Source organism: Adiantum capillus-veneris, chromosome 4 (genome assembly GCF_014529385.1).
Source record: "Adiantum capillus-veneris isolate H3 chromosome 4, ASM1452938v2, whole genome shotgun sequence".
Taxonomy (NCBI): Eukaryota; Viridiplantae; Streptophyta; class Polypodiopsida; order Polypodiales; family Pteridaceae; genus Adiantum; species Adiantum capillus-veneris.
In genome coordinates, this window is record NC_140934.1 from 29,362,622 (window position 1) to 29,375,708 (window position 13,087).

Genomic DNA, 13,087 nt, shown 5'->3' on the forward strand with positions numbered 1-13,087 from the left:
GAACCCACAAACCCCCCCCTTCTATTTCCTTTCTCCTTAGTGTTTTAATGTTAGTTCTTTGTAACTTTGTAATTTCTGTACTCAGACATGGTATTAGATTCACCAATTGTAACTTTTTGGTCTCATAGGTCATTTTGGCCTTTTGAAGACGTTAATATAACATTTCATTTCTCTCTCTCTCTCTCTCTCTCTCTCTCTTTTTTTGTTTTTACTTTAGTTCAAGCCTATTTTGGTGAATTGGTTATCCCAACTCCCTTTCAAGGCTCTGTAATTTGGGGGTTAGATACGTACTTTTGCTATCCTATTTTCGTCCATGCTATTAAAAAAAAAAAAGACATACTTAGAGTGATATTGGTGGTAAATTGTTGCTTTCCTTGTACTTTGAAAGTTCTTGGTAGCCATTTGCACTTTGTGCACTCACGAAAACATCTCCTCAATTCAACATAGAGATACCCTTTTTGCAATTGAAAAACCTTAAAACTTCGTTATTTTGTTTCCTTATCCTTAAGTCGCTTTCTTCCTTCGATTAGCAATAATTATTCTTTCCATTTGTTCATCACATTTTTTGTATTGTGTACCACACTACAATTGCCAATGCGCCACCACTTACATACACTCACTCTAATCCATATGCCTTCTACATGCTCTCTCTCAATTCTACCAAAAAATTATCAATGCAACTACGCTCGGAGACGAAATGATATAAGTTGCTTAATTGCTCTTAGGGTTTGCTACATTCATTACCACGTTGCAATTGCCAACATAACAACATGCACATGCACAAAATACCCAAACCACCATTGCATAGCTTGGCAATCATATTTTAAAGAGAGAGAAATCACCCAAGAGGCATGTATTTATGCAAAGAATTCATGTAAATTTGACTATCAAAGATTAATCTAAGTTCGATTCAATTGTGTGACAACTAAATTCCTTGATTTGTGCAATTCATGCAAAAACCTACTAATATTCAAAGCACATTCATTGCTTTGCTTTGGGGCAATGCTAAAACAAACTGTGGTGACGAGGCGAGTTGGGTGTACATCTCATTAAATTACCATAATATTCAACTGGCCTATAACAGCATGTGAAGCATTAAAATAGGCCTTTGTTTTAGAAGGCCCATACAAGCGTTCACCTTGTTGAGATTGGCTTGAATGTCCCTAAGAATCAAACTAGGGCTATATTAGCCAAAGTGCTTATGATTTCAGCACCCCATTTTCCAAAATGTAGCTTGCTTCTCTCTCTCTCTTTCTCTCTGATACTCATGAATCTTCCATAAAAGAAATGTCTCAAGTATGTTGATAATGCTGATAGCCAAGATCCCTAGCAATGCCTATGCTGAGCTTACCATAAGTAATTCTTTGCTCAGCTCTCAGACAGGACCATGCCACAGCTTGCAATCCTAATCTGCTTGCCCAGGTTTAAAAGTAGAACGCTCTTCATGGCCCTACATATGACCTACAGTACTGAACCCTAGTGAACATGACACACAAGCTGCCCACGACTGTACATAGGTTTATAAGAAGCCACTGTGGATCAGGCTACTCAAAACACAATTCTAGTTCACATGTCAATGATCTTTACAACACATGCCACCGACACAGAAAGAAGAAATTTAAACCCAAGGACATCCGCTTGCTTGTTTTCACACTTCACATCAACCCCTTCCATTTGAAAACCCCCAGCTTCGCTGGTTTTTACATAATTAAGGTGATTTTTTCAAGAGCTTTTGATCCCTATACTGCTCAACAAAACTGTAGGCACCATCGTCATTTTGCTTATCAGTAGCGTTGCAGCACAAGAAAATCCTCGTCACTCAAAACCTGCACATCTCTATCACCAATGAAATGTTCACGACCTATGCTCTTGACCAAGTCCACAAACTCCCGCCTTTTCTTTATATTCAGAGGAACATATGGTAAACGGAAAACTGGTCGCACAATGCCCAACTGTGCAAGAGCTGTGTTAAGGCCAATGGGATTGGGTTCAGCAAACAGCCAGTCAATTAAAGGCAACAGCTTTTCATTGAGTCCCTTGTCCTTCCCTTTGATAATGAGATCATGCATTAGCCCAGGAATCAAGTTGCTAACAACAGAAATGACACCTCTCGCACCAAACTCCCACCTTGCATCATGGCATTGATCATCATTTCCACTCCAAACAGCTACACCGCGTTCTGTATAGCCCTTTATGCGATTGTTGCCAACGCACTCCTTCACACCAGCGAAATTGGGTAGATCCTTAAGCTTTTCTATCACACTAGGGGGAATGTCCTGCCCAGTTCTTGTAGGAACATTGTAAATCACAGTTGGACCCATGGAGAGAACGCTTTGAAAGTGGAAAAGTAGGCCCTCATGAGAAGTTTTCCCATAGTATGGATTGATATGAAGAGCTGCATGCATCCCTACTGCAAAACCCTGTTCAGTAGCATGCATGGCCTCCCCGGTTGAATTGCTGCCAGTGTTACCAATCACCTTCATGACGCCTCCAAAGCAGTTAACAGTGTGACCAATAAGCATTATATGCTCATCCCAGCCCATCAACTGGCCCTCCCCTGTTGTTCCACCTACTATAACACCCTCCACCCCCTTTTCTATCTGAGAGTGTACCAGCTTGTCATATGCCTCCAAATCAAAGCGCCCATCTGGCAGATATGGAGTCTTAATGGCAGTGATCAGCCTCAGCTTCCTTATATCCTCCACTGGAGTACTACAGGTTTGAGGAAAGGTTATGCCCAAAGAAAGCAAAAGAGAAAATTGTGCACCACTAAAATTGTAAAAACCCTGAAGAGATTTGCATGACAGGAAAATGCTCATACAAATTACACAATTAACCACTTTCGACAGTCCAAGAGACAAGTAAAGTGCTTACCTGTTTTTAAGCTCAAAGCTTTTCATTGGAAGAGGAGGAGCTTGCAATATTGCACATCTCGGAGGAATCCATCCACAGCTTGTCCTGTGGCGACGATGATGTGTACTGAAACGCCAGAGATGGGATGCTCAGTATATTGACTACCCACTATCAGAACAACTCCATAATACAAGCCCGATCCACAAACTTACCATACTTCTACATGGTAAGGTGAATAATTCAGACGATCAGTAGCTGTTAACATATCTACTGTCAATTGTAACACCTGCAAGTTACCAATGCACAAGCAAGTTAGAGAAAGCAGTATGGTACTTGGGCCTCCAAATTTACCATGTAGAGCAAAGCTCCAGCAAAAAAAGACCTACAACTTGGAAAATAACATGGAATGTGGATAGTGTGGACAAGAGAGGCCAATAAGGTAGCCTACTGATCCTAGGTAGTGAGTTGCCAAGCATGTACACACAACGGAACAACTGCTCACAACTGTAAGGTGGCCAACTTTTTATTTTGCACAAATAAGAGCCTTTAATTAGTTTTAATCTGCCCAGCAGACCATCCCCCTACCAAGAGGATAAATAGTACACAAGAAAAGGGAGACTATGAGCTTTTCCATGATCAACAATTTATGTAGAATGGCTAAATCATAAAATGGGAGGCGGGAAAGAGCCACATCAGTGGCCTGTAGTGCCGTTCTGTGCGGTGGTCCACTGTACAGAAAGGTCCACGCTGCAACAACTGAATAAATGCATGGCGTCTTGTGTTATCTCCCAGCCTATTAGAGCAACCCTGTATGCTAACAAACTATCCTCATAGAGTGTGAATCTGCTCCAGCAACAACGCGCACACTGTCACTACGGGAAGCTCTGGTCTTCCCTCAAAGACTCTGAAGCATAGGCCCACCTTACAGGCCATAGGTCAAGGCTACTCTCGTGTCCAAACTGCTGCCGAGAATCGGGCATCGAGTCTCTGCCCTACTCTGTCTCATGTCTCATAGCCCAGTGCTGGCCCTGAGCTAGTTGACCATGCCTCCTGAGGTTCACCTGCATGAAGCCTAAGACTGCCCTGCTCTGTCTCATAGCCCCGTGCGCCCTGAGCTAGTTTTGATCATGATGCGGGCCCCCAACTAAACATCATATCCAGGAGAATGGAGGCCATCACAGGAAAAATCCTTAGCCAGATCTGTTGTGCCTGTAAGAAACCCCATAGAAAGCGTCTTTAAGTCTCCTCAAGGTGCACATATCCACAGTAAGTTGAGGGATGTCCGCTGTATGCTAGCCAGATCCCCATCCCTACGCCTTAGTGCAACTAGTCACTGAAAAGTAGGAATCCTACAAGACTGGTGGCTAGCTAAAAGGCAAGTCTAGAAATCTGAAAGGAACTCATCAGTTAGCCCCTGCTGGCGCCAATTTTGAGCTGTTGCTGGAATGGCCTCACGCCGATCCATCGAGACGTGTTGTCCAAGCCATGCAGTGCAATCGAATAAACAAACTCTGAGGTGGTCAGAAGAGGCAAAAGGATCCCCATAGCAACTCTCCAAAGCCCCGCAGTAGCTGAGCTAGAAGATGGGCCCCGAAGGCCCACAACCTTCAATCTCCTTTGTGCCTCCTCAATTACACGATCTAGGAACCAGTGCCGCGCTATTGCTTCCACAACTCTAATCCTGTACAAAGTTCACTCTGAGACCAAGGCTGACTCGTGCCAACGTGAGCAACCCGACCCTCCTGCACCTCAGAGAAGGACTCTCGCTTGGTTGTACAAGCTTTGATTGCAATAAGCACCTCTATTTGCGTAATTCGGGTATGAAACTCAAAAGATACCTGCCAATCTCTCAGGAGTGCAGCCTGGATGTCTTGCCTGATGGCTAATCCTCTTCAAATAGGCTCAAGCTGTCCACCTATACATCCTCACGCATGCTGCCAAAGCAAACCCACTCCTCATAATTTAGTGCTGGTCCAATTGCCATGGGGACCCAAACCTGCATATGGCCGACTGCCTTGCACATGACCATGCTCGCTGTGTCGCAAGGGGTTCCAAATCACAGGATTACGAAGTCTCTCCCCCATGCAAGAAGGCTCTCACTGATACAGGCAAGGTCGTACCCTCTCTCAGGTTCTCAACGAACTCATGGCAAATAGGTCGTTGTATCATCCCAGCCAACCCTGCACAACTTTGTGAAAATCCGTAGAGTCTCTTGGCACCATGCGCCCCTAGCTAGGGGAACTCTAACTTCAACCCTGGCCAGAAGAAACTCCTTCCGAGGCTCAGCACTCGAAAGCAGACCGCGGACAATGAGTTTCCCTAGCAGGGCCCATCTCTGAAAAGCAAGATCTATGAGCCCATAACTACCCTACAAGGTGGGTAAAGTCATGATAGACCAGGCATCCTAGCAGCCATAGATAGTTCTTGGTAAGTTGATAGATCTGGTCCATATAGGAACTTGAAATAATCAACAGGAAGTGCACCCGCAAGGAGACCATAGACAATGAGTTTCCCTAGTAGGGTATGCGCCTCTAAAAAGCAAGATCTATGAACCCATAACCACCCTACAAGGTGGGTAAAGTCATGATAGACCAGGCAACCTTGGCGCATGCAGGTTGTCCAGCCATAGAAAGTTCTTGATAAGCAGCTAGATCTAGTCTATATAGGAACACAAAATGATCAACAGGAATCGATGTACCATATTGTCGCAAACAGAGCCTGGTTTGCACAACAATCTTCCCTACCAAGAAGAGTCGAGCTGAACTTCAGTGTAGAAGCTTCTTCTGAATGCTCAAAAGGAGGGGGCAGTCTCCTGCAATTGTGTGCCCTACTTTGTAGCCCAAGAATCCCACTTGCCTCCCGGGTAAAATCCATCTAAAGCCCTCTCCAAAATACCAATCAAGTATGGGTTATCTACCAATCCAAAATACAACCGTCTTGCACCAATTGATCGGCGCACCCAAAGCAACACAAGAAGTCTCAAGGGCCTGCTGACCCCGAGAGAGAGAGAGAGAGAGAGAGAGAGAGAGAGAGAGAGAGAGAGGAAAGGCTCTCCATGCTATAGCAATCTGCTCATACAAGTGAACAAGGGTGGTCCGGCATAGAACTAACATGCCAACTCGATAGACCCGAGGTAATCAACTTGTCAAAGGTGCAACGGAAAAAGAGTGAAGCAGGTGATGAACTTGTCTGCAACCGCGAGCAAATCACCTCTCCGTACAGGGCAACCAATAGATCTCGTGCCTATGGTGATGGATCTCTTCGTCGTCAAGGTCCTAGGCGTACTGCCCACCGAACGGGCATGGGAACACACCACAGGCAGTGGCACACCGTAGAGGGTGTGCACACACTGGGAAAAGGGAGTGCTAGCAAGAGGGAAGGAGATCGCAAGGAAAAAAATATCAGAGGAGAGAGATCACTGTGGACAGAGAAAATGCCAGAGAGAGGTTAAGTCGCCTACACACCAAAATGCTAGCAAATGAGAAAACGCTAGAGAGAGAGAGTGTGCCCAAACGTTGGATCTCGGCACGGAACAACATGCCAAAAGTACAAGAAGGGAAGGAAGGGCAGGGGGGGGGGGAGGGGGGCGGGGGGGAGGGTTGCATATATAGGCAAACCCAAAATTTGCCCTATCTCAACCAGAACCCCAAGATCTTGATAAATGGCTAAATGTGACGTGCACATAGCTCTGTGTGCCACGAGGACATGCTTCATCGACTTCCAAAGCCAGTATTCCACTTCTTTCTAGATATGAGTGTCTAGAATTTTAGGAGAATTAGTACTGGCAATTTTGTGAGCCCGTTCGTAGGACCTGCATGTCTGGACAAGTCCATTAAATTAGCTTTTCCCGTTTTGGAACCCTCTTGCATAAAAGGTTTGTATACGCGTTTTGACAGATGTTATTACACTACGGTGGGCATTTGGCATGACGAGCATGTAGTTCTAGGTTAGAGGAATCCAACTAGCCATTCCCTACGTCGATCGAATTCTCGGGTGGGCAAATATGCAACAGTTTCACCCAAAACTAACACCCCCTGGCCTAACTTTTAATAAATCATTTTTATGATTTATTTGTTGGGTGTGGAGGGATTTCCCTACCTAAGCCAAAATAAATTCATAAGCCCTATTTCAGCCCTAAAAAGGGAGCAGTAGATCCCTCACTTGAGCAAGTTGGAGAAGAAGACAACGCTAGTGGAGAGCAGAGCCAGTGTTTTACCACATTCAACCCTAGCGTTTTTTGCCAGCAGTATCGTTTTTGGCTTTCCTTGCCGGATCAGCCTAGCGCTATCAGATTTGCAGTTTTCAGCCCTAGCGTTTTCAATTTGCGGCCCTTCCCTCGCCGGATCGGCACAAATCTACGATTGCTAGCCATCTCCGTTGCGGTCTGGTACTTCGGTAGCCCATCGAGCCTCCCCCTTTGCCATTCCCTCACCATCATCGAGTGCTCAAATTGCTGCCCGTCATCGCCATCATCAAGATCTGCGAGAGATCTGCTGCGTTTTGTGCACCAGATCTGCGTTTTTGCAGCCAGCTTTCAACCCTTCATTCCTCTCACATCACGAGGGCAATTCAGCCTTGCATCTTCCCCTTGGTAGCCATCCGCAATCCCCCATCGAGAAGGATCCAAAGGTGCATCAAATTAGGTCCGGTGGTGCCTCGTCTTGAGGAGTTACAGCAGCGATAGTCATCATTTGAGTCAGTAGAGTCTGCACTTGAGGTATTGCATGTGTATACATTCAATTTACGCAATCTAAAGCAAATACCACATCGGAAACGATGTGGGGGGGGCCTTGCAAAGGTTGGTTGGGACCCCATCGGGTGTCGCTCTCCTCTTCTCTCTCTTTTTCTCTCCCTCTACACATCTCTAATACATTCTCTCATTCCCTCTCTTCGGGGAAAGGTAAAAGGAGCCACCATTCAAGCTAAAAGGCATCACTAACGCAAGGAAAGAAAGAAAAGAATTTGTGGAAGCCTAAAACCTAGGTCTTCACCATTTCAATCCCGTTGCACCTGACATTGGTATCAGAGCTTTGTGATTTTGTACTAGTCCACTAATCCTTGAATTTTTTTTATCTCTAGTGTTTGAGTGCGTGTTGTAACTTGTAGCGTTTCGCCCAAGGACGCTTCTCTCACTCAGGGAACCGAAGGACCTGCCATTGCGCGTAGGACTGTGCGCCTTGAGCGTGGGAAATGCGAATGCTGTATACCGGGGGTTACAGTTGTGGTGCGCTTGCGAGAGGGTGGTTGACTTGGTGTGTGTGCTTGACCACCTCGACATAAAGAAATCCTAGCATGGATATTTGCAGTCATAATTCCTTCAACATGACACATCGTATCTGTTGGGGTATAAAGCCCAATGTGGTCACCCAGGTAAGTGGGCGGGCCGCCAGGTATGTACACATATTCTTTTGTAAAAACCTAATAAGAACTCACTATGCTCTACACATTACAGTAGAGCGAGTTCACCATATCGTCGTGCTCTTCTTCTCGCACTCTCTCTCGCGTCGCACTTCCGCTCGTACTCCTTCAACTGGTATCAGAGCTCAGATCGAGGCTCGGGGCAGCACTGCAGGAGGCTACAGTCACCAACTCAGATTGGAGTGAAATTCGACAGGCGAAGACACGGCCCCAAATCTCATTCTGAGGTCATCTCAGCCACCGTTCAGCTTCGACAAAGGTCTGCGCAGGCCATTTTCGACTACGTGGTCTCGACGGGTGCAGATCCGACTCTGCAAATTTGGGGTTTTCGGCCTACGACTGCAGGTGCTGAGGATATCGACACTCCCAGAGTGCTGATTTGTGGTTGTCTACACATCGAAGGACGGCTCACAGTTCTTGGAGGCGTGTCACATACGACACGGGCGCATCTACACACAGACTGTAGGCGACATCCACTGGTTCATCAGGTAGCTTGTGTTTGCTGCTTGATATTCCAGATTTCATCCTGACATTACAGGTACTTCCACATGGGATGTATTGTCAGAGATGATGTATGTCTGTTGAGGGTTTGCTGGCTGTGAGTCACGCAGCAAACAACCGTCGCAGCGGTTACAGCATACAGTGGGAAATTTGTGGATGTATGATTTTGTGGGAAGTCTATGTACTGTCAGATCTACTGCAGCCTTTGTTGAGGGTCGAGTGAGGTTTTATTGAGCTGGGGGATTCTCGAATGTTGAGATCCTTTCGGTGATACAGGTCTTGGAGCGATCCCTCGAGCACCCTTAGATAGGCAGCTAGGATGTATTGACTGTGAGTTAGACAGTTGGGATTGCATCTTTGCTTTACTGCCGTTGAGGCATTGTCGCAGTCTATGCTTACAGGACAGTGACAGGACAGTCAGAGACAGTACAGGTTTACCCGCAGCTTACAGTGTCAGAGAGACACTGTTTTTTGAGCTGTTTTTTGGTTTGTTTTTTAGTACACCAGAGCCATTTTACAAAGGAGACTCTGCCGAAATTTATGCAGAATCTGAAGCTTTCTTGGTTCATTTGACAGGTTGATATTGGTTCAGAGGTCAGTTTACAGGGGAAACTTTGCCGAATTTTTCCCAGGAAAGTAAACCACTGTGAAGCGTAGCTATGGCTGGATCACAGGACACTGCTCTTTACAATATCAAGAAGCTGTATGGAACCAATTTCCCATTGTGGAAAAAGCAGATTTGGCACGTGTTGGTACAAAAGAAGTAGATAAAACCTATAAAGCTCAAGGGGATAAAACCAGAAGATATGGACGAAGATGAATGGAGCGAAATGGATGAATTGGCACTTTCTACCATTATGCTGACTTTGACAAAAAGCGTTTACTTCAATGTAGCAGACGAGATGTCAGCTTATCAAGCATGGTTAAAGCTGAGTGATCTTTATGAGAAGCAGAGTGCAACTTCACAGGTATATTGGCTTAAGAAGTTTGTTGACTTGAAGATGAAAGAAGGGACACCTATGTCCAATCATCTGAATGAATTCAACACAATCTATAGTCAATTGTCAGCTCAAGGTGTCAAGTTTGATGAACCTGTTAGAGCTATGTTCCTGTTGATCACATTGCCGGAAAGTTGGGACACTTTTCGCACAACTTTGAGTAATTCTGCACCTCCAGATGGTTTGAACATAGCAGGTGTAGAAGGAAGTCTGCTTACTGAAGAAACCAATAGAAAGACGATGGACAAAGGCAAAGGAACAGCCTTAGTTGTCAGTGGAAGGACCAAAGAAAAGTACAAAGGTGGAAAGAGGAATCGGTCTCGTAGCAAGTCCCGCAGTGCTAAAGGCAAGAGTGACATAGAATGCTACCATTGTGGCAAGAAGGGTCACATGAAAGGAGACTGCAGAGAATGGAAAGCTGAAAAAGGCAAAGAGAAAGCTGAAGACCATGGTGAGAAGAACAAGTCCTCAGTGAAGATTCAAGAAATAAATGTGACAAACACTGTTGCAGAGGATGACAGTCTAGTGTCAAGAGACATCTACTTCTTGAAGAATACAATGGACTCAGCTCTTCTTACAGCATCTGATGGAAATGCACTGAGTGACTGGATTATAGACTCAGGGGCATCACTTCATGTGTCTCCAAACAAGGAGTGGTTTACCTCTTATGTGACCACTAAAGATCATGTTCGGTTAGGCAATGGGCAGACATGTGAGATCTTAGGTGTTGGAGATGTTCAATTGAAGTTTCAGAATGGCTCTTCTTTCACGCTGAAGAATGTGAGACATGTTCCCGCAATTACAAAGAGCTTGATCAGCACAGGTTTACTTGATGATGCTGGCTATGTCACCATTTTTGGACAGAACATGTGGAAGATATCCAAGGGTTCTATGACAGTAGCACATGGAGTAAAGTCTGGAGGACTTTACATGATTTATGTATCAAATGTCTCTAAAAATGTAATCAATGTAACCGAGCAGCCGAACGTTTCTTTGTGGCATAGCCGATTAGGACATATGTCCAAGAAGGGAATGGAAATCTTGTCTCGTTCTGGTTATTTGCCTGGCTTTTCATTTAATGATTTTGAATTCTGTGAACATTGTCTGTATGGTAAGCAAACACAGCAGCCACATAAGCATAGAAGCAATAGAAGAGATACACAGTTGGCACTTGTTCATAGTGATTTGTGTGGACCTATGCCTAACCTATCTCTAGGGGGAGCTTCTTACTTTATGACATTTATAGATGATTACTCGAGGAAAGTATGGGTTTACTTTCTCAAGCACAAGGATGAAGCGTTGAATGTTTTCAAAACGTTTGTGACACTTGTGGAGAATCAGAGTGGCAAGAAGCTTAAATGCTTACGCACTGACAATGGTGGAGAGTATGTTTCAAAGGCCTTTCAGGACTTTTGTGAGTCAAAAGGTATAAAACGTGAACTTACTGCTCCTACAATCCTCCTCAAAATGGTGTTGCTGAGAGGATGAATAGGACCATACAAGAGAAGGTCAGAAGTATGTTGTCTAATGCACAACTGCCAAATGGGTTTTGGGCTGAAGCTGTATCAACAGCTGTTCATCTTGTAAATAGATCTCCTAGCAAGGTTTTGCAGAAGGATTCAGTGCCAGAGATGGTATGGTCAGGCAAAATGCCCTCATACAAGCATCTCAGAGTCTTTGGCTGTGAGGCATATACTCACGTTCCAAAGGAATTTAGGAACAAACTTGAGCCAAAAAGTAGAAAGTGCATCTTTCTAGGCTATGGTAATTCTGGTGAGATGGGGTACAGACTTTGGGATCCCGAATCCAGAAAGGTTGTCCGCAGCAATGATGTTCACTTTAATGAATCCAAATATCATTCTAAACCAGAGAGGGTTGAGGAGATTAGAAGAGTTGTCTTCCAAGAAGATGGACCTGCACGTGCAAGACAAAATGTCAGGGCTCAAGAGGAGCAAGGACAGGATAGAGTGGAACCACAGGTTGTGGCTGAGCCTGAGCCACCTATTGTGCGTAGATCTGGACGTGTCACGCGACCTCTTGATAGGTTTGTTCCATCTATGAACTATGTCATGTTGACTGATTGCAATGAGCCTTCATGTTACAAGGAAGCAGTGCAAATGAAGGACTCCGGAAATTGGCCATGCAGTCAGAGATGACAGCTCTGCATAAAAACAAGACATGGAAGCTAGTTAAATTACCACAGGGCAAAAAGGCTCTACCTTGTAAATGGGTTTACAGGTATAAGATCACCGCTCATGATAGTCAGCCAAAGTACAAAGCAAGGCTTGTTGCCAAGGGCTTTAAGCAAGAACAAGGCATTGACTTTGATGAAGTCTTCTCTCCGGTGGTCAAGATGACTACATTGAGATGCTTTCTTGCATTGGTTGCCATATTAGATTTGGTGTTGCACCAAATGGATGTCAAGACAGCGTTCTTGCATGGTGATTTAGATGTGGAAATTTACATGCAGCAGCCAGAAGGGTTTGTTGAGAAAGGCAAGGAAGATTGGGTATGCCAGTTGTTAAAGAGTCTTTATGGCTTAAAACAATCACCGTAAATTCCACAAGTTTATGCTTTCTCAAGGCTACAAACGTAGTGAGTTCGATCACTGTCTATATACAAAGAAGGCTAAGGATGGTAGTTGGCTGATCCTTATTTTGTATGTGGATGACATGTTGATTGCTGGCAAGCACTTGGAAGAAATTTCAGCTTTGAAGTCAAAGATGGCAAAATCGTTTGACATGAAAGACATGGGTGAGGCAAGTCATATACTTGGTATGCACATTGAGAGAGACAGATCAAAGAAGTTGATTTGGTTATCTCAAACAGAGTATATTGACAAGGTTTTGCGACGTTTCAATATGGAGAAGGGAAAGGCACTAAGTGTTCCATTGCCACCATATGTGAAACTTAGCAAACAAGATTGTCCTGTGTCTGAGGAAGAACAAGCTGAAATGGATAAGATTCCATATGCGTCTGCAGTGGGTAGTTTGATGTATGCAATGATTGCTACTCGCCCAGACATTGCATTTGCAGTGGGAGTAGTAAGTCGATACATGTCAAACCCAGGCAAGAAACATTGGGAGGCAGTGAAAGGAATATTGAGATACCTGAAAGCTACAAAGAGTATGCGTATATGCTATGGGAGTCAGGAGCTAAGTGTAAAGGGTTTTACAGACTCAGATTATGCAGGTGACTTAGACAACCGAAGGTCTACGTCAGGGTATGTCTTTACATTGGCTGGTGGACCAGTATCATGGCGTTCTAGATTACAAGATTGTGTTACTCAGTCTACTACAGAGGCTGAATATGTTGTA

At 44.6% G+C, this 13,087-nt stretch overlaps 1 protein-coding gene across 3 annotated transcripts in view; it reads right to left on the reverse strand.

Moving 5' to 3' along the window:
* Window positions 1-1,545: 1,545 nt before the first annotated feature.
* LOC147458931 (4-hydroxy-tetrahydrodipicolinate synthase, chloroplastic-like) overlaps window positions 1,546-13,087 on the reverse strand; it is a 57,562-nt gene continuing 46,020 nt past the window's right edge. For all 3 annotated transcript variants that reach the window (XM_086510354.1, XM_086510355.1, XM_086510353.1), the window contains exons 2-4: window positions 3,066-3,139; window positions 2,875-2,979; window positions 1,546-2,712 (exon numbers count right to left, since the gene is read on the reverse strand). In XM_086510354.1, the coding sequence (XP_086366480.1) occupies window positions 1,785-2,712; window positions 2,875-2,979; window positions 3,066-3,118 (1,086 nt within the window). In that variant the 5' untranslated portion in view covers window positions 3,119-3,139 and the 3' untranslated portion in view covers window positions 1,546-1,784. The remainder of the gene's footprint in view (window positions 2,713-2,874; window positions 2,980-3,065; window positions 3,140-13,087) is intronic.